The sequence below is a fragment of the Bicyclus anynana genome, chromosome 1 (assembly GCF_947172395.1).
Source record: "Bicyclus anynana chromosome 1, ilBicAnyn1.1, whole genome shotgun sequence".
Lineage (NCBI taxonomy): Eukaryota > Metazoa > Arthropoda > Insecta > Lepidoptera > Nymphalidae > Bicyclus > Bicyclus anynana.
This window is the reverse complement of record NC_069083.1, coordinates 18,709,446-18,736,304: the sequence shown is the minus strand read 5'-3', so window position 1 is coordinate 18,736,304 and position 26,859 is coordinate 18,709,446. Positions and strand designations below refer to the sequence as shown.

General features: G+C 37.4%; 1 protein-coding gene across 1 annotated transcript in view; it reads left to right on the top strand.

Annotated features, from left to right (window-relative positions):
- The window catches only part of LOC112048363 (probable G-protein coupled receptor 158), a 175,109-nt gene that overhangs the window by 107,878 nt on the left and 40,372 nt on the right, over window positions 1-26,859 (top strand). Inside the window, 4 exon segments of the mRNA XM_024085862.2 lie at window positions 980-1,207; window positions 1,210-1,749; window positions 5,604-5,784; window positions 13,008-13,131. Of these exon segments, the coding sequence (XP_023941630.2) occupies window positions 980-1,207; window positions 1,210-1,749; window positions 5,604-5,784; window positions 13,008-13,131 (1,073 nt within the window).

The following is a 26,859-nucleotide window of genomic DNA, read 5'->3' as shown; positions in this document are numbered from 1 at the left end:
ATATTATTTTTAATTTGTAATAATTTGTAATTGTAAAAGGTGGAATAAAGTGTTGTAAGAAACTAGCGGAGTATAATTTTCATAACAAGTGTTTTTCCAATTTTTCCAAGTATTTAAATATAGATTTTTGATTTTTTTCCAATTTTTTACTTTCTCCTGACTGCAGTTTTAAAAATCGTTAGTAGTTTCCACATATTGTATGTGCTTTTAAATGTACCTACATTGTACATTTAAACCTCTGATAAAATGAATTATTTCGTTATGAAATTGCTGCCCGGCAGGCTTCCAAGCCGCGTACGTCTGGTTATCGAAGCCGGTCACTTTGCCAATTCAACCGCCTTTCCCGACGATAACGAGTTTTCCAAATATATTAACCAATCTATAACGCAATGCCGTCATCATTACTATCAGCCTACTACAGGACCGCCATATTTGAATCTTTTAACGATCACTATCAGATGTTCATGACAATAACTGAGGACGACGCAAATCTGAGTTGGTACTAAACTTTTTCTAGTAGAAAGAAAAGCTCAATATTTCATTAACTTTGAGATCCGAAGCTACACTAACTAATAAGACCAACGGGGTATATCAAATACCTCATTGGTTAATAAAGCTAACCCAGTATTTGTGCAGTGCGACATGAACTGTTATTGACGTGGCCTACTAAAAACGTAGGCTTATTAACTTTAGTTATAGTATTGAAAGGTCACAATTACACTTTCATCTACGAAATGAGCTTTCAAGCAGCGAATAGTTTATATCTCACATTATGCCCATAACATTTCGACACAAATTTCATATCCCAGATATGTTATATATATAACATGAAAAATTCGTAATCTCCAAAGCTCCCAATTTTCCGAGATCACAGATAAACCCGTCGCCTGTCGTCGTAACAATCTCGCAGAAAGCGCAAAAGAAATAAAATCACGCGGTATCTACATAGTTTGTAATAAAACGTTTATCTTTGTTGCAGAGAGCATCGACAAATCCGGGGAAGACCCGGTCGCCTCGGCGCTCAGACCGTACAGCGCGCCCGACGACGACGGCCACAGAACGACCCCCGACATGTTCCAGAAATACTTCGGGAATTATTCCGGGAACGTCATACAGAGAGACAGTGACACGACAGACGACGTGTCATTACTGGAACACTTTATCAATCTAGAGCACAGTTACGACAACGACACTCAGAGAATTCCGTTGAAGATATTAGAGATGTTAACAATACGAGTGTAGATAGAGATAACACGACGGTTGTCAGACCGAATGTTCTCGAAGACGTTGTTACTAAGTTTCTAAGATTGATCGAAACTCAGCATCTGCTAGGCGAGAACTGCACAGCTGGGACGCATTTGAATTTAGGGGAGGGTGTAGTAGATAGGTACGCTCAAGAGAGGTTTAGGGTGGAAGCGGACGTCGCTGTTAATAGAGCGAACATGCTCACCAGGCTGTGGAAATACGCCGGTCCTTCCGTCATGCATAACGAGTACCTGTTGCATGCTAGTGTGTTCTCAATGGTGGAGTTCGACGATGACGTGTTCGCAGCGGGGAACTGCTACGACCAATATCAATATAAAGATTACCAATTGTTTTGTCCGTTCGCGTATCGGTTACCCGAGGGGCCGATACTGGCGAAGGATCTGGCGGTCGAGTACAAATATTTGAGCAACACCTCGGAGTGGTTCTACATCGCCCGTAAGAATGCCGAGCGCGTGATACGAAACCACAATCAGTTCAGGAGAGGTGAGTTTATAACATAAGCGGAAGCGATTTTTTACTTTTTTTACTTCACTTCTCAAGTGGCTATGTTGTACCTTTATTTTTTTAACTTTGTTTAATGGAAGCTTTGTCACAGAGGACTTTGTGTAGGTAGGTAGAAAATTCTTTGATTGCTTTAGAATCACAACATAAATATTGTCAATAGATTTTGCCTTAGTTACCGGAACGCAGTCAATATTGACAATATGTAGACGTTGTATGGAAATAATACTGTTATTTTACCGGAGTACGACTTCAAGCAACCTAACCTTATTGTTATCCACCCAGCAAACTTGGATGGGATTCCTCTATTTTACACTCGACGACGAACTTTTCGCCTATAAGCCGTGTTATTGGAATTTGGACTATATGTCGTTTATACGATGCCAAAATTAAAATGTCACTAACAGTGAAGTTGCCATGGAAACGACCGATGTCACAACGCTGCAACTTTACAGAATGCAAGAGTTAAACCATTGGTATACTCTTAAGCTTCACTTTATACGCAGTTACGAGGTTCTAGAAATACATCAGCACTTAATTGGATTGCCGGTTTGATTTCTAACAAGTAATCCATTGTGCCTCAGACGTTAATGGACTAAGAGGCCGCAATAGCCAGACATACTTCATTTCATGAAGGCTGAAAGTTAACCTATGCGCTTACCTTATGTGAGTATTTAGATTGTGATGGCGTTAGAAGGTACAGCTACCTTTAAACCTTAACTGTCCAAGTATGCTTAATATATCTGCATATGCAATTTAAAAAAATACATATAATATGAGAAATCATGTCCCCAGTAATCAGTCACTTAGCTTCGCAGCGCCCTTCAAAAAACACCTAACTATAAGGTCTAAGCTAAGGTAAACTACGAAGCTAAGGGTCTTGCGACTGAAGACATGATTCCTTAAGATATCCCATAGAAACAGTGGCATGCACTTTATAGATGCAAAAATGCCCTGTCTACCCTGACGACTCACTACGAATTTATTTGTAGACGTTTTCTATTTACGATGTAGAGTCTACTTTATAGTAGACGAAATTCCCATTCCCACAATTTTCATATAATGCATACCCTAGTAAAAAGCCTTGTGAACGCCACTGCATAGAAAATATGAAGATATGATCCTTGAAATCAGCTACCTTCCAAAGTCGCCATTATCCAAGATTCATAATTGGCTACCGTAGGTATATATACGTATGGAGCTAGGGCGCAGTTTCAGCCTTTATAAAATAAAGTATGTCTGGGTAGCGCAGGCACTCATTCTGTAATGGAATAACGAAATTATATTCTATTTCCGAATACTGTTGATTGATAGACGCGGAGGAGAGGGGGAAGGGGTTTAATTTTGCAAGTCGCTTAGCATTTAGGGAGCTGTGGCCAAATTACGACAACCGATATTTCAATTTCAGTCTATGTTTCAATTTTATAGCCTCGCTGGCCCAGTGCTTAGTTTATATGGCTCCGGATTTCAATCCAGGGTTCGATTTCTGGGTCAGGCTTTTTTTTTTATTCTAGACTAGTTAGCCCTTGACTACAATGTCACCTGATGGTAAGTGATGTTACAGTCTAAGATGGATGTGGGCTAACTTGTTAGGAGGAGGACGAAAATCCACACTCCTTTCGGTTTCTACACGACATTACCGGAACGCTAAATCGCTTGGCGGTACGTCTTTGCCGGTAGGGTGGTAGCTAGCCACGGCCGAAGCCTCCCACCAGCCAGACCTGGAGCAATTAAGAAAATCTCAATCTGCCCAGCTGGGGATCGAACCCAGGACCTCCGTTTTGCAAATCCACCGCGCATACCACTGCGCCACGGAGGCCGTCAAAGGCTACTAAATACTGAGCGTTTTCCTTCATTTGGAAAGATAAAGGTCAGCCCGAAGCTAAGAAGCTGGTGATGCTACACCTCCGTGCCTCGGTGAGCATGTTAAGTCATCGGTACCGGATATTATCATTATCATCTGATAATGATCATTTGTAATTATACAGTTATTATCACATTAAGCCCGCCAACTTTGGAATTGACGAAGCTTGGTGGGTCGACGCAACATATTCTCTCTTTTATAAGGTGGCATGTAGACTTAAGATGTCACATATTTCGAGACGAGAGAAAGACAAATGTGTAAAATATCCCCCCCCTCTCACTTTAGTTGCGACGGAACGAAAGAGAGAGCGATTTTTTTGTCTTTTGATTCCGCCACTATTAGTCGATGTTTTCTTTCTCTCATCTCATTTATTGTGTGCATCTTATAGTTCAATCATCTGGTAGTACCTATTGTTTGCAAAGTTTTTCGGAAGTTTTAAAAATGACTATATTCACAGATTTTGACGTGCTCTTTTCGAAGTTTCGTTTTGCAAAATCGAATTTTTGTCGCTTGCGGCGAATTGATGGAAAAATGGCGTCTAAAACCAATTTTTTGATAATATCCCAATTTCCAAGTAATTTAAAAACATGTATGTATAAAACATAAAAAAAATCCTACTATTTAATATTTACGTCTTCGTATTTTTTCCTTATAAAAGAGCACCTCAAAATCTATAATTACCCATATTCAAAACTCGGAATATATAATATGGAAGCGGGCTCATCCGGGGTCGAACCCAGGACCTCCGTCTTGTAATCCACGGCGCACACCACTGCGCCACGAAGGCCATGCGCCACGTTAAATTACGTGACATCAAGCTAACATACTCGTACGTTAGAGTTACTGAATTAACCGGCTGGCCCTGTAGTGGACCACTATTGATAATAATTACCGGCTGATGACGATGATGATGATGATGATGATGAAAGAAAGAAAGAAAATATATTTATTACTACATTATGCCACACATCACAATTATTAAAGAATAATACCCTGCGATATGTGGCATAACCTAGAAAAAGGTTCAGCATATTGCTATATGCTCCCCATAAACAAAGAACATACAGCGCTGATTTTCAGGACCCAGTACCAAGTGCCACCACGAAAACAGGCAACATAAACCTATATTCATAGCCAAACCAAATTAAAACTTATAACTAGTTTAAAAAATATAAAAAAGAACGAAAATAAAAATTATATAACATTAAAGTACCTACAGTATTTAAACCAACTATCAAATTTTAATAAAGAAAAAGAATATTTATATAAAAAAGTAATATGAATTAATAATATTTTTTTTATTTTTTATTCTTTACAAGTTAGCCCTTGACTACAATCTCACCTGATGGCAAGTGATGATGCAATCTAAGATGGAAGCGGGCTAACTTCTTAGAGGTAGGATGAAAATCCACACCCCTTTCGGTTTCTACACGACATCGTACCGGAACGCTAAATCGCTTGGCGGTACGTCTTTGTCGGTAGGGTGGTAACTAGCCACGGCCGAAGCCTCCCACCAGCCAGACCTGGACAAATTAAGAAAATGTCAATCTGCCCAGCCGGGGATCGAACCCAGGAACCTCCGTCTTGTAAATCCACCGCGCATACCACTGCGCCACGGAGGCCGTCAAAATTAGGTACTAAATTTGTCGTCGTCGTCATCAACCCATATTCGGCTCACTGCTGAGCTCGAGTCTCCCCTCATAATGAGAGGGTTAAGGCCAATAGTCCAGCACGCTGGCCCAATGCGGATTGGCAGACTTCACACACGCAGAGAATTAAAATAATTCTCTGGCGTGCAGGTTTCCTCACGATGTTTTCCTTCACCGATTGAGACACGTGATATTTAAATTTGTACATTATTAAATATATGATGATGATGATGATGATGATGATGATGATGATGATGATGATGATGATGATAATGATGATGGTGATGATGATGATGATGATGCTGATGCTGATGCTTGTCCAGGCTACAACACGTACACACACAACGACACGGCGCACACGGAGCGCGAGTTCGACGAGATCCTGTCGGTGACGTACGAGGACGGCAAGTGGTCCAAGCCGTACTACGACTGCGGCGGCGGCAACATCTGGATGCTGACCTACACCGTGCCCTTCTTCGGCTACAACGGCACCTACTTCTTCAAGTGAGTTCGCCTGTTGGCATCAGGGAGCCTATTCTGTAACTATGTATAACTCGCACGTGCGTGTTTCGAATTCAGCTCTATGTCTCTCTGTTTAAAACGATACTATAGAATGAGAAAGATAGCGGTGAATTCGAAACTCGCACTTGCGAGTTATACAAAACATTGTTAGAGAATAGCCGTGCAGGGAGCCTATTCTGTAACTATGTATAACTCGCACGTGCGTGTTTCGTATTCACCTCTATTTTATTGTTTTTCATTTTTATTTTAGTTAATGGGGATGATGACTAGGTTTGAATATGTTGATTTTTATGATACATTCGGGTAAATAGAGTCAATGTTAACTAATTTATATATAAAAACGAAAGATTGTCTGGATATTTGCAAAATAAATGAGATTATAAAATTTCAAAATCTAATAAAAATCTTTTATCGTAATTAGATGAAAAGTCATACAGTCTTAGCTTCCTTACATTAAATGTGACATTTTTTAATATATGAACTATAAACATAAACGCACAAATAACAAAGTTATTAGTAATTTTGTTTGTACGCACATACAAATTTAACGATACTACGTCATTCGTTCATGCCATTTTTTATGGGGCGTTTTTCAGGAATCCGCGGCATCGCCGCAAATCTGACCCTTTAAATCCTTGTAGCTCCGAAAGTATATGATCGTGGATACCCTGTTACTTCTACAAAAGTAGCATCCTCATTAACTACCCATATTCGGCTCACTGTTGAGCACGAGTCTCCTCTCACAATGTAAGGATTAGGCTAATAATAGGTCCACCACAGTGACCCGATGCGGATTAGCAGATTTTCGATTATTACTTTCGGAGCTACATTGATTAAAGGGATCATATTGGCGGCGCTGCCACAGATCGCTCAAAACACTCCATACTAAATAGCACGAATTAATGACGTCGGCAATTCGTGAAATGTTTAGATTTGTATAGGTGCTTAAACTTTACAAATATTTTTGTTATTTGTGCGTTTATATATTTTTAACCGACTTCATTACTTCATGTAATTAAGAATGTCAAATGTGAATTTAAGGGAGCTAAAAATGTATGATTTTTCATGAAATTACGTTAAAAGATTTTTAATTGATTTTGAAATGTTATAATCTTTTTTTATTTAACAAACATCCCGATAATCTTAGGTGTTTATGTATCAATTAGTTAATAGTGATGAATCACACTAATATTATAAAGGCCAAAGTTTGTATGTAAGTGCGCCGCGACTACAGCGACTACAGAAGCGATTTGGCTGAAATTTATAATGGAAATAGGTTTTACTCTAGATTAACACATAGGCTACTTTTCATCTCGGAAAATCCATGGTTCCCGCGGGATATGTAAAACTGAATTCCATGCAGACGAGGTCGCGGGCGACCGCTAGTAACTCATGAAAATCAATATAATATTAAAACCTAGTCCTCATCCCCATTGCCATACAGATCAAGGCAAACAGTTTTTACAATATACACGAATTAGGAACGCTTATAATATTCTCTTCAGACGTTACTTTATCATACAAATAGAAACATTATTTCTTTTTGGCTTCCTAACAATACTGTGTCGGATCGCTGAGTCGCCTGTATAGAAATATAATCAACTAGAGAACGTCGGAGTTCATTCCAAAGATAAATAACTCTTTTGTAGTAAAATTAATGTTATTCGACAAAAAATGTCCACAACTTAGCGAAAATACCGAACGGAGCGCGGCAAACCGGCGACAAATTGTCGCTTTCCAACATTGGTATTTTATTCCTATTCAATAAAATCTATAGATCATTAAATGAATAGAAGAAAACTAATGTATTTCTTCGCACACTACATCATACTAACTAGAAACCTTTGAAACTAATACTTACTTACTTAATCTGTTCATAATGGATATTTCTTGGATTTTCTTTACATTATCCCTAGATGTCATCGTTAAGACGACCGTATATTATGCCTGAAAGTATGATGTAACCTCAGCTGCACAGTTGCGTAATGCCTTACAGTCCTCTGACGAATTCTCAATAAATTCTTGAGAGGTACCAACTATTTTTCAAAACCAGCTCTTGACTAAGGGTCCCGTATGGGTTCTAAACTAGTCGAGCATACTCCGATGTTGTATAACGTGTGTTTTATCCATGTTTCAAAATCAATTAATAGGTATCAAGTAATCTAATTTATTACATTATTAAATCTACAGTCAAACATGTTAAAAGAGTCGTTGTCATGTAGAGCACAGTTGGTTTATCGTGATTTGTGTCATTATCAACGTAATTAAATATTTTAATTAGATTATTGTAGCTGCATATTGCTTTCTAATTGTTATGGTAAACATTAACTGCGACTAGTTATCACAAAGACGTATCAGTAATTAATATTGGTAATAAAATGTATGTACGTACCTGCTTTCTAAATTAAATCACGTTTGTGATCACGCTTAATTAGGCTTCGTTCCTTCCCAAAGACTGCTCATTAATTTATCGTCCACGTGCGATGCTGAGTGAAACCTTTCATTATATACCAGTTTCAGATATTTAAATTAAGTTTGTTTTTAGTCAAAAATATTTACAAAAAAGATAAATGAAAAAAAAAACACTTCTTGCCTTCATTTCATTTCAGGGAGTACTAAATAATAATAAGAATAATAAAAATCTTTAGTCTGCGCTGTCCACAATCTGTGACTCTATTCGACATTGGCGACCAATAAAAATAAAGATTCGGTCATAGATAGTGTCCGGGGAAATGGATTATTTGGGGACTTGATAACATTCGGCCAAATGTGATTGAATTAAAGCTACAACCTCAGAAGAAAACAACGTGGAACACAAACCCGTGTTATCTAATATATAAAAATTTCGTGTCACGATGTTTGTGGCATTTATCCGAAACGACTTGACCGTGGCTTCGGGTCTCAAAGTACTGAGAGTTTGATACCAAGATCAGGTAATGTAATACTGAATTTTTCTTTGTCACTCACTCACTCAGCGGGCGATGGAGCGAGCTATGCTTGGAGTTTCACTGCTTGATCGAATCAGGAATGAGGAGATCCGCATACGAACCAAAGTCACTGACATAGCTCAGCGAGTCGCGAAGCTGAAGTGGCAATGGGCAGGCCACATAGTTCGCAGAGTCGATGGACGTTGGGGTCCCAAGGTGCTGGAGTGGCGACCCCCCACCGGAAAGTGCAGTGTTGGTCGACCCCCCACTACCCGACCCGACCGATGACATCAAGCGGATCGCAGGAAACCGCTGGATGTTGGCGGCTCGAGACCGTTATGCTTGGAGGTCCACGCAAGAGCCCTATGTCCAGCAGTTGACGTCCATCAGCTGATAATGATGATGATGATGATAACGAATATTAAGTAAAAGTCATCAACCCGTTGAGATGTTAATGGTGTTACACCACCAACACTTCCATCCATTATACTCGTGTAATATAAAGAGTTGAAAAAATAATGTAAGAAACTTTGTTACTGACGAAGGTCTCCCGAACTTTTTTCATACAATATTCCACCGATCCATCTCCATCACTCTGTAAAATACTTAGTATTATCAGAAAAAAAATAGGCTATCGAATAGTAATGTACACAAAATTGTATTAACGATAACATCTAAAGCTTACACAAACACGCACTTTGCTTGCTTATTTCATTTCCCCTGAAAATGTTTAATTTCTAAATAAATAGTACTAACGGAAGCCCGCGACTTCGCAAAATTCGTCTCAGTGAATACTTTCTAACTATAAACTACCTCCCTGCCGAATTTCAGCTTTGTACATGAAGCTGTTTTCGAGATTTCGTGATGAATTACCTTTCGCATTTATATATTTAGATTTCTTAATTTTAAGAAAAATATAAAGAAGCCGAAATATATCACTAGATTGTAACTGAGCCATTTGTAGTGCGTAAAGCCACCACTATTTTCTTGGGCTGGTTGACGGAGTTTTCATAAAAAAAAAAAGATTTGCCATATATATTTTTTAGTTTGACCAATATTTCCGTTCCTCTACAATTAGTCGGAAAAACCTTGTTAGAGGTGGGTATGACAATAGTCCAGTCGGGAATCGAACCCACGACCACTTGGTGTGTGTCTGGCTCTTTTACTGTGGAGCTATTTAGAGGCTTTAGCTTATATTAATGTTTAACTTTAAGTTCATCTTCATCAACTAGAACTAAAACATCTCTGCTGAAAACCAAAGTATTACAAAGATACGCTGCAGAGGTCGTCAAAATAATTTCGCCTGAATTTCGCAGGAATCTGTCGCTCCAAAATTAATTTTCAATGCACAATATTATTGAATTAGATCGTACAATTCATTCACGCTGGGCTAGACAGCGCACGTCACTGGCTGTCGGAGTCCGAATGATATTTCCCATCGAAAAGCTAATAATTCACTAGCCATGATCCACAGCGTAGCTCTATCTCGGCCACGGCGGGAGGAATTTGCATAATCTGTCAGAAATACAGACCGCTCGCATAGATTTAGGCTAATTGATTTGTGTTACAAGTTATAAGCGCACAGCGATTATGTATTCTGTTGTTTAACGTAAGTCATCATCATCATTATCAACCCATATTCGGCTCACTGCTGAGCTCGAGTCTTCTCTCAAAACGAAAGGGCTTAGACCAATAGTCCACCACAAAGGCTCAATGTGGATTAGCAGACTTCACACACGCAGAGGATTAAAAAAATTCTCTGGTATGCAGATTTTCTTATGATGTTTTTCTTTCACCGTTTGAGACACCTGGTGCATGCCCCGGTCCGTATTTGAACCTACACCCTCCGGATGAGAGGCAGAGGTCATATCCACTAGGATAAATATAAACTTCATAGTAGAAAAGGACCCTTCCTACCTTATAGAACCCTTATAATTTCATCATGGTACTTACAGAGTTAAAACCAATCTAGGTACATACATAGAAAATGTACTTAGTACCTACCTATAATAATAAGTAGTTATAGTACCTGTGTGAATTGTAGTTGTAAAGTACCTTAATGAAGCGGGGGTAATAAAACGTTTAGTGAAACGCTTCCGCTTGTAGCTCGGGCGCTCGCATTTACTGTTGTAACAGAAACAACAATAATTATATTATTGTTGTAGCGACGAGCGAACGACAGATGCAGCGATATACGCTGATAGCTGCACCACTCACATCGCTAACACGATTAGCCCGTCCGATGTAAGATTACACAAGCGGGCAAAGATATATAAATTTATAGATATATAATATGATTATACTATTAGGTTATATATTACGTGCTTACAATATCACCGCAAAAGTGATCCGAATTTACCTACTCCACTGAGCGCACACATGCACAATTTTGTGTTTACTTACATTGTATATTTATGTAAGTATATATAGTTTTTACACCGCCTAAACACACATCTCGAAATTGTAGATAAAATTTGGGTACTATTTGTTTAGATAATTTTCGTTGTTTGCAATGCGACTAAATGAACTTAAGACAATTAGCCACTTCTGAGCGCCTTAGTTTTGACGCGGTAGTGAAATATAGTACAGTGCAACCTTAATATAACGTACCTCAATATAACGACTTCCTCGATTTAACAAATTTTTCGTAATCCCCTTGAATTGTCCATAAGAGTCAATATAAAATATACCTTTACATTGCGAACATTCTTTGCGTACAACCTCTTTATAACGAATTTTCAACTATCAAGAAAAAGTATTCATACCTCTAATTAACGAATTTTGCCAACCCAAAACCTTTATATAAAGTTTCTACCAATAATATAACTCTTAATCTTATAATGTGATTCATGTCTCGACATGTTTCGAAACGCTTTTGTTTGTAAAGTAACTTGTAAAGTTGCTGACATCGTCACATCTGTGTTGCCAGTTACTGATGCAGAAGCGGATGAAGACGAGGAAGAAGAGGGTGAAATTGATGAGCATAACTTCACAATAAAAGATGCTTATAATGCTTTGAATACAATAAAATCTGTATTTTTCAAAAAGGGAGGTTTGAGTGACGATGTAGTGAAATCCATCACGAAATTAGATTGCGCTTTGGATGTCATAACTCAAACCGGTGGTAAACAGACAACTATCAATGACTTTTTTTCTAATAAATGAAAAAAATTGAGATTAAGCTACTATGTATAACCACTTGTTAATTCTTTTTGATTATTAATGTAAGAAAAAAAATTTATTATTGTTTTTAAATACATAGCAAATACATTATAGTAATTTGATAAAAATGTGTTATCATTTATTAGTAGATGTTGTTCGCTATAACAAGATAAGTACGTAATATTGAGATGAATAAAACTATTCTTTTACCTCTTTATAACGAATTTTAGACCAATCTAACCTCAACATAACAAACCTCAGTTCAACGAATTACTTGATATTACGAATATTTTCTTGTTCCCCTCCGATTTGTTATATCGAGGTTGCACTGTATAAGTACAATATTACTGTAAGCGAAATAAATAACAAAATAATACTGCTATTTGCCACGTAAAACCTAACAAACGTATGTGATAACTTCAAGATTTTCTAAACTCGTTAAAAAGTAGAACACTGGAGTATATTCAGAATCTTTACTGAGTTGGAATTCGTTTATCTCAAGTAGACTGTATACAAGCGATTTGAAATGTCAAGTTTGACTATTTAAAGCTACTTCACCCGTTCAGAAGGTTAAACCAATATAATAAATGCGAAAGCAAAGTCATAAATTAATAGATGTTGATTTGTAAGGTCGTGGGAGGTGTCGACTCTCATTCATCATCATCATTTTTAGCTGACTGACGTAGGAAACAGACCTTTACCCAACATGTTTGCATTGTGACTTATAACCCGACTTACACTGCACTTTCCGGTGCGGGGTCGGTGGTCGCCATTCCAGCAACTTGGGACTCCAAACTGTTTAAAATGTACCATTATAAAGTTTTGTAGATACCCATACATTTTTGGTTTTCAAAATTCCTTGATTACAGGTGGTATTAACATTAATTATTTATTTTATTGTAGAGGGGAGGTATCAGTTTTGGTATAAATAAGAGGGACGCGTTGACGCCGTCACGCTGCCGGTCGCGTTAGTGATTTTGTGCATTGAGCATTTGTAGACAGAGATGTGTTCCGACCGACCTTGGTCCTGTAGTGGGCAGTCAATATTTGTCAGAAAATGATTATGATATCAAGAAACCGCTGGTTGACTGTTGAAGAAATCTATTTGTCTAACAGAGGCACCAGCGGCATCGACATCGACCTGCGACGCGTGGACATCGACCAGTGCCCGCTGCGGCCCGGCTCCACGCAGCTCAACATCTTCGCCGGCACCGACAAGTGTAAGAAGAAGACCACAGAGGTAAGCACTGGAGATTATAGAACCAAGTTTTTTTATGCGGTTCATTTACACGAGCAGCACGTTGCCGACGTTTCGGCGTATGATTGAACCGGCCGAAATCGTCTTAAAACGCAAACACTCCAATCAAAGTACCAGTATAACAAAGAATATTAGGAGGTTGATATCTGTTTTTTTTTAAGATTAAGTGCCATTTCTTTTAAGTATGACCAATATTCCATTTTCCATTCCATTCCCATTAACTCTAAGAAGTCGGCCTAGAACTAATACTTGTACATTGTAACATTATATGCTTCAAACTTTTTGATTTTTTGGTTCTTTAAAAGGGTATTAACCCGCCAAAGGACGCTACAATGAACATTTTCCCATTTAGAATTTTGACAATTAATGGTAAGGGGCTCAAGTCCTGGATCTGGCTATTTTTTATAGAAATTAAGTCAAACATTTCCGCCTGGAATAGGGAAGAAGCAAGGCACAGGATGTAACTTACAATAACAGTTGCATCCGTTCATACCATTTGCCTTCACTATCTCTCTGTTATGTTTGAATTAAATTGTTAAGAAAATATAACATGAACTATTGCTATTCTTCGTCGTATTTTACTAGTAAACTTCAAATATTTTAAAGCACCTAAAGCATTAAAAGCACCGTAGACACCGCACTATCAGTGGATAAATAATAAATTTCAAGTAAGCGACTTCCGCTTACCGAGATACGTTGAAAACTTGGAAGAAAATCTAGCCTAAAATAAAATCCAGGCCACAGCTTCACGGCAAACGAGGTTACACGTACAACAGGCTACCTATAGAACGGCCGCCCTATTGATATTCCTCGGTGATTCCAGCTCAAAACCTAATAATACGACGTTCAAGGAAATTTTGTAATGCGAAACTGAATTTATGATATCTTTTAATCCTATCGCACTGGTGTTGGAAATCTATACTAATATTATAAAGAGGTAAAGTTTGTGACTTTCTGAGATAGTGAGGGTAATTTCTGGATCTACTAGACCGATTTGAAAAATTCCCTTACCTTATCACTATTTTTTTATATAATTTTACTTTTTACAAGACGGAGGTCCTGGGTTCGATCCCCGGCTGGGCCGATTGAGGTTTTCTTAATTGGTCCAGGTCTGGCTGGTGGGAGGCTTCGGCCGTGGCTAGTTACCACCCTACCGACAAAGACGTACCGATTTAGCTTACCAAGCGATTTAGCGTTCCGCTACGATGTCGTGTAGAAACCGAAAAAAGTGTGGATTTTCATCTTCTTCCTAACAAGTTAGCCCACTTCCATCTTAGACTGCATCATCACTTACCAGGTGAGGTCAAGGGCTAACTTGTAAAGAATAAAAAAAAATATATATCAGCCGATAGACGTCCACTGCTGGACATAGGCCTCTTGTATGGACCTCCAAGCACAACGATCTCGAGCCGCCAGCATCCAGCGGCTCCCTGCAACCCGTTTGATAACCTCGGTCCACCTAGTGGGGGGTCGACCAATACTGCGCTTTCCGGTGCGGGGTCGCCATTCCAGCACCTTGGGACCCCAACGTCCATCGGCTCTTCGAACTATGTGGCCTGCCCATTGCCACTTCGGCTTCACGACTCGCTGATCTATGTCAGTGACTTTGGTTCGTCTGCGGATCTCCTCATTCCTGATTCGATCACACAGAGAAACTCCAAGCATAGCTCTCTCCATCGCGCGTTGAGTGACTTTGAGCCTTCTAATAAGGCCCATAGTCGGAGACCAAGTCTTGAAACCGTAGGTCACTGGCAACGTGCACTGATCGAAGACTTTCGTCTTCAAAAATTAATTTACCAATGGAAAAGTTATTTGTGAGTGCCACTAGCTATATTTTATTCCCGCATTACTTTGGGAACGGTAATTACCGAGTGAAACCGAGGGGTGTTTTGATTTAGATTTCTTTTGATTTGATCTAACGTAAAAGAATATAACAATATTTGTATGCTTGTCTGTACGTACGTCTATCTAAAACGGATATATTTGTAAGCTGACATGATAGTGTTAGATTTTTAATTATTTAAATAATTATAAATACATAAGACAACATATAAAAACTCCTTCTTCCAGATAAATATTTTAATCTGTACTGTTTATTAATGATTATGGTTTTATTCTGAGGTTTGTTTTGATATTGTGGTCTATGTAAAAGAGGCGACATGTGATTAAGTGGCGTTAAGTAAATTTAATTAATGTATTATCCATCTACCAAAGTAACGATTTGTTTAAGAATGAGTAATAAGTTATTTGAAATACAGTTATATCATTCCAGCTTGTGTTATTTTATTCCCATTCTATTAATAGTGACAGATAATAGCTTTTATTATTATTTAAAATTATGACTTATTTATTTTAATTATTTACTAAATTAAAATCATTGATATGAAAAACTTGGAGCGACGACATCAAGGGGGTTACACATGGGGGGAGCCGGTGATTGGAGACTGATTGGAGACGGAGGTGATTTTTGAAAGTCCATACAAGCCTATGTCTAGCAATGGACGTTTATAGGCTGACTAGCCTACACCCAGCGGTTTCACCCACGTAGTTCCCGTTTCCGTGAGAATATGAGTATAAAATATAGCATATGATACTTACAAATAATGTGTCTTTCTAGTGGTAAAAGATTTTTCTAAATCGATTCAGTAGATTAAAACTTTACCTCTTTATATTATAAAGTGTAGATAATGATATTGACTGCTATTTCCAGTTCATGCGGTCCATTATAAGACAAACTTGGTAATTTGGAAAAAGAAGTTTGGTATTAAACTATGAAGTGCTTCTTGCCACATTGTATGTGAAAGTACCCGAGCAAGCTAAAAACCTTGTCCATCGGGAATTTTATTTGGGAGGCGAGAAATTGGCTTCTCGTAACAGATGTTAGTCGAGACAGATCTCTACTTACTTTAAGAGGGCAATCGATAAAGCTGCTTCGGGTCTTCGCTCGTTATTGTGAAGTGTCCCTCAGGAGTCGAGCCTTCCTTAATTAAAGTGAAATTGTTGGGGAATTTATGGTCGCAGCGCAAAAAAGGGACGCTAAAACGATTCAAAAACATAACATTCACGTTGATATACTAACAACTTCAAGAACTTTGCATAGAGCAACGTTTTCCCTCTATATTTCAATGTCGTATTCTCTCTTTCTTTCAACTTATCATGTTTCATGAACATAGGCGTATATAGCGGGTGTGCCGGGTGGGCCGGGCCCACCCTAGAATAGTCCAGTGCCCACCCTAAGATACTGGGCTACCGATTTGAAATTCTATGATGAACGCCGAAATACTAATAATTTTACAGAAAATTTCATTTAAAATATTAAATAATAACAATTACAACATATATTAAAGAAAAACCTATAAGTAATAAATATTTTGAAAAATATATTAAGGCTTTTTCTGATACCTACCATAGATACAAAGTAAAAATAATAAATAAATCGAGCCGTTTCAGAAGTCTGCGTCTACAAATATTTATATTGAACGAACTAACGAAATTTTTATATTGAATGTCGACTCTGTTCAGTAATATGTAGGCCCACCCCAGGATATAATCCTAGATACGTCCATGAACATGATAAGTTGAAAAGTTAACGACAATAGTGTGTGGTAATGTTTTTTTTTTGTTTAAAAACATTACCCCTGGAGTTATTTCGATTCGATAAGCCAATGCGAATTTATAGTGGCATATTTCTTGTAATCAACATATAAATAAAATTGAAGTATCTGTCTTTGTTTTAAATAACGTATTTTTCCAAGTGCTGATCACTAAAATATTATCAAACTTTTTTGAAAATTTTATCTCTCTTGTTATCTCTTTAATATCTGTTTGTCAGGGCTAATCTCCGGAACGGCTTAAAGGATTTTAATGGGACTTTTCTAAAAAAAAATGTGCAAACAAAAACATTTAAAAAAAAAACGCGGGATTTGTAAAAATACTGAATTTTTCGTCAGTTAGTTGCTGATACAAATGTCAGGGGAATTACAAAGCTATATATTTCAACACACATTTACACAACAAAACATCGTGTCAGTACGTATAGTTAGTATTTACTAAGACATCAGTTAAAGAGCTCGGCAATCCAACTTACCCTGGAATTCATAGTCGTGTAGTGAACAATCCCCCACAAACCAATATTCAGTATTCACCCAGGGGCTGACTATTGAATCATCCTTCATTGCATTTCATAAACAAACTACTAGAGAGCCCCTAGGTGACTGGAGTTTCAAGCAAATGTTGTCTATGATTTTACATTAGATCTTTGAAAATTCTGTGACACAACCACAGAGAGACGTATTTTGTTAATTCTTTGACATTTTACAAAATAATTGACTTTCTAATATTTTCATTTACTTTTTGTTTTTATTTATCGTAGTAAAATTTAATTCGTTCAAGTGTACAATAGATCAATTTTATCAAAAAGTTTCTTTCTCACAAGAAGGAGTTGTTTGAAAAATATTGAAGTTATGTGGACGAACATGATCATATACAAAATTATCAGCCGATGGACGTCCACTGCTGGACATAGCCGTCTTGCATGGACTTTCAAACACAACGGTCTAGAGCCGCCAACGTCCAGCAACCCGCTTGATGCCATCGGTCCACCTAGTGGGGGTTCGACCAACACTGCGATTTCATCGGCTCTTCGAACTATGTGGCCTGCCCATTGCCACTTCAGCTTCACGACTCGCTGTGCTACCTATGTCAGTGACTTTGGTTTGTCTGCGGATCTCCTCATTTGTGATTCGATCACGCAGAGAAATCCCAAGCATACTATTTACTATATAAGTAGTTTGATATTTCATACTTTTGTAATGTGGAATCCTACTTGAAATAAAAAAATTATTGTAAGAGGAAATTTGTTTATTTTACTCAAAACCACCTATAATTACCTGAAATAATTACAAGTAGGTACTATTATGCTGTATTTTCTTACAATTTATAGTAAGTGCAGTAAATAAATATAAGTGTAGCTTATCCTTAGGAATAGTGGTAAAATTGCATTTCACAAAGCTTTAGATCACATAATATTATATATTTAGGAGGTAGGCTTGGCCCGGTAATGGGCTGATAATAATGAACCACACAGTACTTATTGCATTTCTAAAATCAAACCTATATCCTTTTGATACAAAGTTTAATTACTAACAACAATAAATACATAATTTACATATAACTTATTGTTATTATTGTATATTTTTATAGGGCCAGACTTAAATGAAAAATGCAGAAGTAAACATTTAATAATTATCTTTATTAAAGATGTGAATCAATAAATTTCATTCAATTAAGATTTGTATACATTTTCTATTGTTATGGACTTCAGAGTGAGTGACCACCTTACAACATACTGCACTCACTCCTACTACCTTGATATTAAATGCTGCTGACTTTTCAAGGTATGTGGGTCTTCCAATTACTGTGATCTGAAAACTCAGATTTTCAAGAACCAAAGTATTCTAAGTATTCTTGGTAAAACAGTATTCTCAGAGCTCATCACTGCTATTCTCTGCCATGATAGCTGGTTTCTTTAAATCTGTGTATAGGGTCCTCCGGGGTTGTTTATATGTATACCTATGCGTGACATCAATACAGCTTGACTTTTGGCATTTCTGTTATTTCATAGAATGCTTGATGGACTGCACCTGCAGTCTGAAAATAAACATTATGTTAGTTACATTTATGTAGGTTATATATTTCCTAAATCAAAACTAGATAGGTATACCTAACATTTATATAGGTTAGATTACAAACAAACAAACTAATTAAATTCTTCATCATGAGTATGTTAAGCATGAGTCTCCTCTCAGAATGAGAGGGATAAGGTCCACCACGCTGGCCCAATGTGAATTGGCAGACTTCACACATGTAGAGACATTGTTTTTCCTTCACTGTATGAGACATGTAATATACATTTAAATTCATAAAATGCACATAACTGAAATGATTTGGAGGTGCATGTTTCAGACAGCATTTGAACCTACACCCTCCGAATAGAAGGCAGAGGTCATATCTACTGGGCTATATGGATTTTGACCTACTCCTAATTTATCTATACTAATATTATAAACAGGAAAAATTTGTTTGTTTGTTTTGAATAGGATCTGTTACTACTGAACTGATTTGAAAGATTCTATCACTGTTGGAAACGTACACCATCATAATAAAAGGCAGAGATCATACATACCCACTTGGCTAATTGGTTTTATATCTACTTCTAATTTATCTTTACTAATAATAGAAACAGGAAAGATTTGTTTGTTTGTATGTTTTGAATAGGCTCTGGAACTACTGAACCAATTTAAAAAATTCTTTCACTGTTGGGAAGCTACACTATCCCCGAGCTCTATAGGCTATATTTTATCCCCATATTCTTACGGAAATGGGAACCACACAGGGTGAAACCGCGCGGCGTCTTCATGAACAAAAAATTATTGATAATGAACAAAGGTACGTACCTGATAACATCCCGTTTCATAGAATCGAAGTGCTGCTAGAATGTATAATACTAGCGGTATTGGTATTCCTCTTTTGGTCTTCTGTGTTCATTCTTCATCAAACAGAGGCATATGCCTAATATGAGAATCTTTCGTACATTCCATATCGCCATAGTATTATACTGGGTTTACGCAATTGCGAATATATATCTTGGGCACTGATATAACTCGCTGTTTATAACTTCACTTATAACGATCCGAACGTCCACTTTCTAATAAATAAATCACGAATAACAACAAAAAAAAATGCCAGGGGATGGTTTGGCTGACAAATATCGGTAATTCAGCAGTCAGCCGCCAGCTCCTGTCAAATGAGGGGTTTCTTTTGTCTATGAAACGCGTAGGGGTTGAATTCGACACATAGCGGCTGAATAATCCCCTTAGGGGCCCCCTACTACGACTATGAATTCCACCGTTAGACTTCAACACTCGAGGGCTCTCCGGGGCATGTGTTCAGTGTAACTCATCCAATTAGACTTCTCTAAAGCAAATGCTTACTCATAATTACACTAATTTCATCTCGTACAAGACACTTACGCTTTAGGTCCAATTTCTATTAGTTATACTAGTCAGCTCAGCAGGGTTTGAGATTAATTATTACAAAATACATATTTAAATAATACAAATATCAGTATTTTACTTACATACTCTAATTTTACCAAAACCTTTAAAAGCCCTGAAGATTATTTCAACAGATTACAATTTGGTTAACTTTTGTACTAGTACGCATCGATATAAATCATTATATGGGCCCCTCCATAATAAAGAACGCACGACGAATAACGCATTACGAATTTTATGTCATTACACAAAGACGTGCACGCACATCTTATCTTGGTACATAACAAGCGCATGCTGTGAGTGGACGTGGACTTAAAAAAATATTTACTGTCTTTTCTTATTTTAATCCCTTAATTATGCCTTCGTGTTCATTTTGAAGTGTAAATACACAAGCCACAACATAAATAAAGAGAAATGTGTTACGAGTGACGACGTACTCAATGTGCGAAACCAATAACAATTCCGCTACGCTTTGAGGCCCATCTAACGATCTACGATCGATGCTAGTACGTATCACGATAAAACAACTGTATATTCCATTGCCGATATTTTGATATAATCACATGGACTATGGAGCGACACTAATGGTAGGCGTCCACAAATCCGCATCATAAGTATCGAGCACTTCGCATCAAACGGATTTTTAATTTTACGGTAGATAAAATCCGTTCGATGCGATCCGTACAATGCGGGTCAGTGGACGCACTTGTATGACTTTCTTTAGAAATAATACTAAAATCCGTTGATGCGATGCATCCTATGATCTGTGGACGCCTGCCATACTGAAGAGATTTCAACAGAGGGCTTGGGTTTGTTTCCCAGCTCGGGTTGATTTACTTGGCTTGACGGCCTCCGTGGCGCAGTGGTATGCGCAGTGGACGTACAAGACGGAGGTCCTGGGTTCGATCCCCGGCTGGGCTGATTGAGATTTTCTTAATTTGTCCAGGTCTAGCTGGTGGGAGGCTTCGGCCGTGGCTAGTTACCACCCTACCGACAAAGACGTACCGCCAAGCGATTTAGCGTTACGGTACGATGTAGTGTAGAAACCGAAAGGGGTGTGGATTGTCATCCTACTCCTAACAAGTTAGCCCGCTTCCATCTTAGATTGCATCATCACTTACCATCAGGTGAGATTGTAGTCAATTTCTTTCTTAGAGGCTCGAAAGCGTTTCGGTGTCACAAACTGCTGGACGCGTGATGGATGCATATATATTGTCGGCTCGGACGGCGTCCGTCACCGAGTAGAATCCTTGAGCGAACTTGAATTAATTCCTGATGTTTCGTCAGCGGCGGCGGCGGTAGCGGCGACGCGGGCGGTGGAGTCGCCGAACTCCGGTGTTGTATTAAATAGTCCAGTTGCTAAATTGCCCGTTTCCCGTACAGTTAGACGAGTGGTTAGGAAGTAGAAATTCAATTCTTGTTTATTTAGGTACTTATGACTAGACTTCACAACATTTTATTTTTTCTTTTATTTTAAAATTATACCCTCAAAATTGTATCAATAATCTGTACTTTCAATTATCAATTTTTCATGAACTGTCAAAAGTGACGTGTATCAAGCGTTGACAATTTAAACAGTGATGCCAACTGTGAATAGCCACAGGGCCACAGGTTATTTATTAGTTACGTTTTACTTTATTATCTGTCAAATAAATCCGGTATCTGTTTATATTAGTAACCAGAGACAACAATTAGAACTTATATTGTTAACTTTAAGGCAAATTGCTTTGTGTTCGGATTTTCACTATTAAGTAATCCTGAATTATTGTCATGTATTTTCTTTTAAGTTATTTTTGATGATATGCTATGGTTATCTTAGATTTAGTTTTGTTTTTAATTGATTTAGTTATGTAATAATTTTGTTTTTAGTCATAAGTATGTTACACATTTTGCTAGCTGGTAGGTAAAGTTTATATTTGTTTATTTTATTTTATAATTTATTTTTTCTTTTTTACATTTAATTAATAATATCATCTGTTTTAATTAATTTTTATATAAGTATAGATATAATTATTATTGTTATTTGAATTATTATTATTATTTTAATTATTTTAATTTTATTTATTTATTATTATATATAAATATTTATATACATTTTATTTCTTTCTTTAATATGTCATTTCTTAATACAATTGGCCTAAACGACTCATTCTTTTCGCTTTCTGATTCTAGTGTAATAAGTAGTAATGATAATTTTCAGAGCCTCCCAACTCTTAATGAAACACTTGATACGCACTTCTCTGATTCATTTAAAAATTTCAATATCGTTCACATAAATGCTCAGAGTATTCCTGCACATTATCCCGATATGCTTTCTTCTTTTGATAGCAAATATATTCATGCAATCCTAATTTCTGAATCGTGGCTTAAACCATGTTTATCTTCCACATCATATGCTCTTCCTGGTTTTCACTTGATTCGGAATGACCGTGAAAATCGGGTAGGCGGAGGTGTTGCTATTTATCTCCGTCCGCATTTACCGTATACTGTTATTAGTGTCTCACAAGCACAGCCTGCCCCGCATGCTGAACATTTGTTTGTAGAAGTGATTTTTTCTAATCTCAAACTGCTTCTTGGAGTTTATTATAACCCTAGCCTGACTATTGACTTTTTTCCACAATTCGAGGTATTATTAGATAGTTTTGTTCCACTATATATAAGCATTCGATTATAATGGGTGACTTTAATACTTGCCTTATAAAAAATGACTCTCGCGCCACACGTCTAAAATCTATAGTACAGGCGGCTAATTTGCACCTTCTTCCTCTGTCCGCGACTCACTATTTTCCAAACTGTTCCCCATCACTTCTTGACATTATTCTCGTTTCTTCTAGTGATCATGTGGCTAAGCATGGCCAATGCCCTGCCGATGCCTTTTCATATCATGATTTACTTTATCTATCTTATAAGATCCGCCCCCCTAAAGCAAAATCAAGAATTCTTCTCCAGCGTAATTTTGGTGGTATGGATTTGGATCGTCTGAGGGATGATGCTGCGAATTTAAACTGGGATGATATTCGTGTTGGATCGAATATAGACGAACAAGTAGAGATTTTTAACTCCCTTTTAATTAAATTGTATGACCGTCATGCTCCAATTCGTCCAGTCAGAATCAGGCATCTTCCTGCTCCTTGGCTTACTGAGGAGATCAAAACCATACAACACAAAAAAAATGTTGCAAAGTCCAAGTTAAAATCAAAGGACACGAAGGCTTACCGGCATAAATATAAAGTTATTCGGAATCAGTGTAACAGGTTGTGTAGAGATATGCAACGACGCCATATTCATAAATCCATACTCGAAGAGGAAGACTCTGGTAGAGTATGGAAGTTTCTCAAATCTCTGGGAGTTGGGAAAGCAAATAGGAACAACCATACTAGTAATGTTAATTTAAACCAGCTTAATCAGCACTTTTCCTCATCTTGTACCATTGATAGTACTATAAAAAGTAATACAATAAATCATATTTCTGCTTTGCCCACTCCCGACGATCCAGCTTTTATCTTTAGTCAAATCGACTGTAGTGATGTTAAGAGAAGTATCTTGGAAGTCAACTCTGATGCTGTTGGAACTGATTGCATTAGTCGTAAAATGATCATACCTCTCCTTGAACTTCTAATCCCTGTAATTTCTTTCATTTTCAATAATTCCATTCTTACTGGTGTTTTTCCAACATCTTGGAAAAGGGCACACGTAATTCCAATTCCTAAAAAACCTAATCCCTCGAGCTTCTCTGATTATCGGCCTATATCAATTCTCCCATTCCTGTCAAAAGTCTTTGAACGTATAGTTCATAGACAACTAACTCTTTTCATGTCTCGGTGTAACCTTTTCAACCCATTTCAATCTGGTTTTCGTTCCGGTCATAGCACGACTACTGCTTTAGTTAAAATAACTGATGATATCCGCTCTGGTATGGATAACCAGTGTGTGACAATCCTGACACTGTTAGACTTCAGCAATGCTTTCAATAACGTTGATTACGATCTACTTTTGATCATTATGCGTTCTCTTAACATATCTCCTACAGCCATTGACTGGTTTCATAGTTACTTGCATGGACGCCAGCAGCGTATACGAGTTGAAGATTCACACTCCGACTGGTGTTCAGTGGGTGCTGGTGTACCACAAGGTGGCGTGTTGTCTCCTCTCTTGTTTTCAATTTTTATTAGTACAATAACTCTAAATTTATCTTCTTTCTACCACTTGTACGCTGATGACCTTCAATTGTATGCCCAAGCTAAAATAGAAGACTTACCCCTTAAAATTAATTCAATGAATAAAGATTTACAGGGAATTGTTGAGTGGGGTAGATCTTATGGTCTGCAAGTAAATGCTTCTAAAACACAGGTCATCATTATAGGCAGTCACAAACAAATTGCCCGTATTAACTGGACAACACTTCCTTGTGTTGTTTTTGATGGAGTTCAACTACCATTTAGCGATACTGTACGAAATCTAGGTGTTGTATTTGACAAATATCTCTCCTGGGTCCCTCAGGTTAGCGAAGTGAGCAGGAAGATGTTTGCAGCAGTACATTCTTTGCGACGTCTCAGTAACTTCCTGCCTATACCTACTAAAATTACGCTGGCTCAATCTCTCCTTTTACCAATTCTTGATTATGCTGATACTTGCTATCTAGATTTAACTATTGAGCAATTTAATAAACTTGAGCGTATTCAAAATCTCTGCATTCGGTTCATATTTGGACTTCGAAAATATGACCACATTTCTGAATTTCGGACTAAGCTCAAGTGGCTTCCGATTCGTCTTCGCAGGAATACTCATATTCTGTCTCTTTTATACTCTGTTCTTTTCCATCACTATACTCCTTTTTATCTGAAAGAACGGTTTCTTAGTGATACTCACTGTCGTTCACTCCGTTCTGACGATAACCTTATCTTAAAAATTCCCACTCATAGTACTTCTTTTTTCTCTAGATCCTTTGCTGTCGAATCCGTAAGGCTGTGGAACTCTCTCCCTCCTGATATCAGACGTGCGAAATCTTTACCGATATTCAAGGGGCTCATTGGTAAACATTACTTTCCACCTTAAATTTTCTAAATTTTTTTTTTTTTTTTTTTAATAATTATCGTCATGGTTTGTTGTGTTTATGACATGTTTACATATATTTTTTTACATGTTTATACATTTATATTTATTATTTATATATCTATATTTATATATATACTCGTATACGTATGTATAAATATTGTAAATATACAATTTGTATTATTTGGTATATGTATCGTATTGTATATTATATATGTTGATATTTCTTAGTATTTTGTTACATAAGTATTTAACTATTTTCTTTTTTATGCGTTATTTTCTTTTATATATTACTTCTGTACACCCTAGCCTATATCTTTATAATTTTCATTATTAGTTTCTTCGTTAGGTTGCCTGGAAGAGATCGCTTTTTAGCGATAAGGTCGCCTATTGTGCATTTTTCTTTCTTTCCATTATTTTTCTGTATCGTATGTTTCTGTGTGGTGTACAATAAAGTATATTTTCATTTCATTTTTTCATTTCATTTCATTTCATTTCAATTTATTGTACAGAATAAAAAAAAAAAACAATCTTATACTTTTTTGGTCTCTCAAGTCCGCATCAGCCGTAGCCAGTTACCACCCTACTGGCTAAGACGTAGGTGACATTTAGCAACTGTTAGAGGAATAGACATGAACTTATACATCATTCAAATTAACCCACTACTATTATATAGCTTGGCAACTTGGGCGTTGGGCGTGTAGCGATGCATGAAAAACCCATGACTGATGCACGTCACGCACGATTTCACACCCGCGCAGTCTTTCCGCCCGTCGCCCGCATATCATGGGAGTGTTAACAACTAACTTGCCAGACTATAGATCACACCGTTACTTAAATCAGGGAAGATCGTTTATTTCGTAATAAAAAAAAAATGCCTGGAAAATATTAAACAGTAGGTAGATACGTGATATCCTAGTGGATATGACCTCTGCCTTCCATTCGGAGGGCATAGGTTCGAATCCGTTCCGAGGCATGCACCTCCAACTATTCAGTTATGTGCTTATGTAGAAATTAAATACTACGTGTATCAAAGTTAAAGGAAAATCACTGTGAAAAAACCTGCATCATCATTCATCATTATTATCAGGTAATAGACACCCACTGCTGGACATAGGCGTCTTGAACGACCTCCAAGCACAACGGATAAAACCTGCAAATATGAGAATTTTCTTAATTCTCTACGTGTGTGAAGTCTGCCACATCCACATTTCACCAGCTCGGTGGACTAAGGCCTAACCCCTCTCATTCTGGGAGGAGACGCGTACAGTGAGCCGAATATGTGTTGTTAACGATGAGGTAGGTACGTAGTAAAGCCCTCACACAGGGTATATTAATATCAATGTTATGAAGCGACTGCTTGTAACAGGCACCGCGGCGTCCATTTATCAAGATGACACTTAACTGCGGCGTCGGTTGTCGGTGGGAACTTCGTGCTCTGCAACATACCGCGGCTTCCGTCAGAGTTAAAGTGATTCGAATCAATAGCAATGCATGTATCTGCAAATAAATAAATAAATTGATTGATTGATTGATAGCTTTGTGTGAATTAAACGCAGTACATATAATCTAAACAAAGTTAGATTACTATCAGTGTTTAATT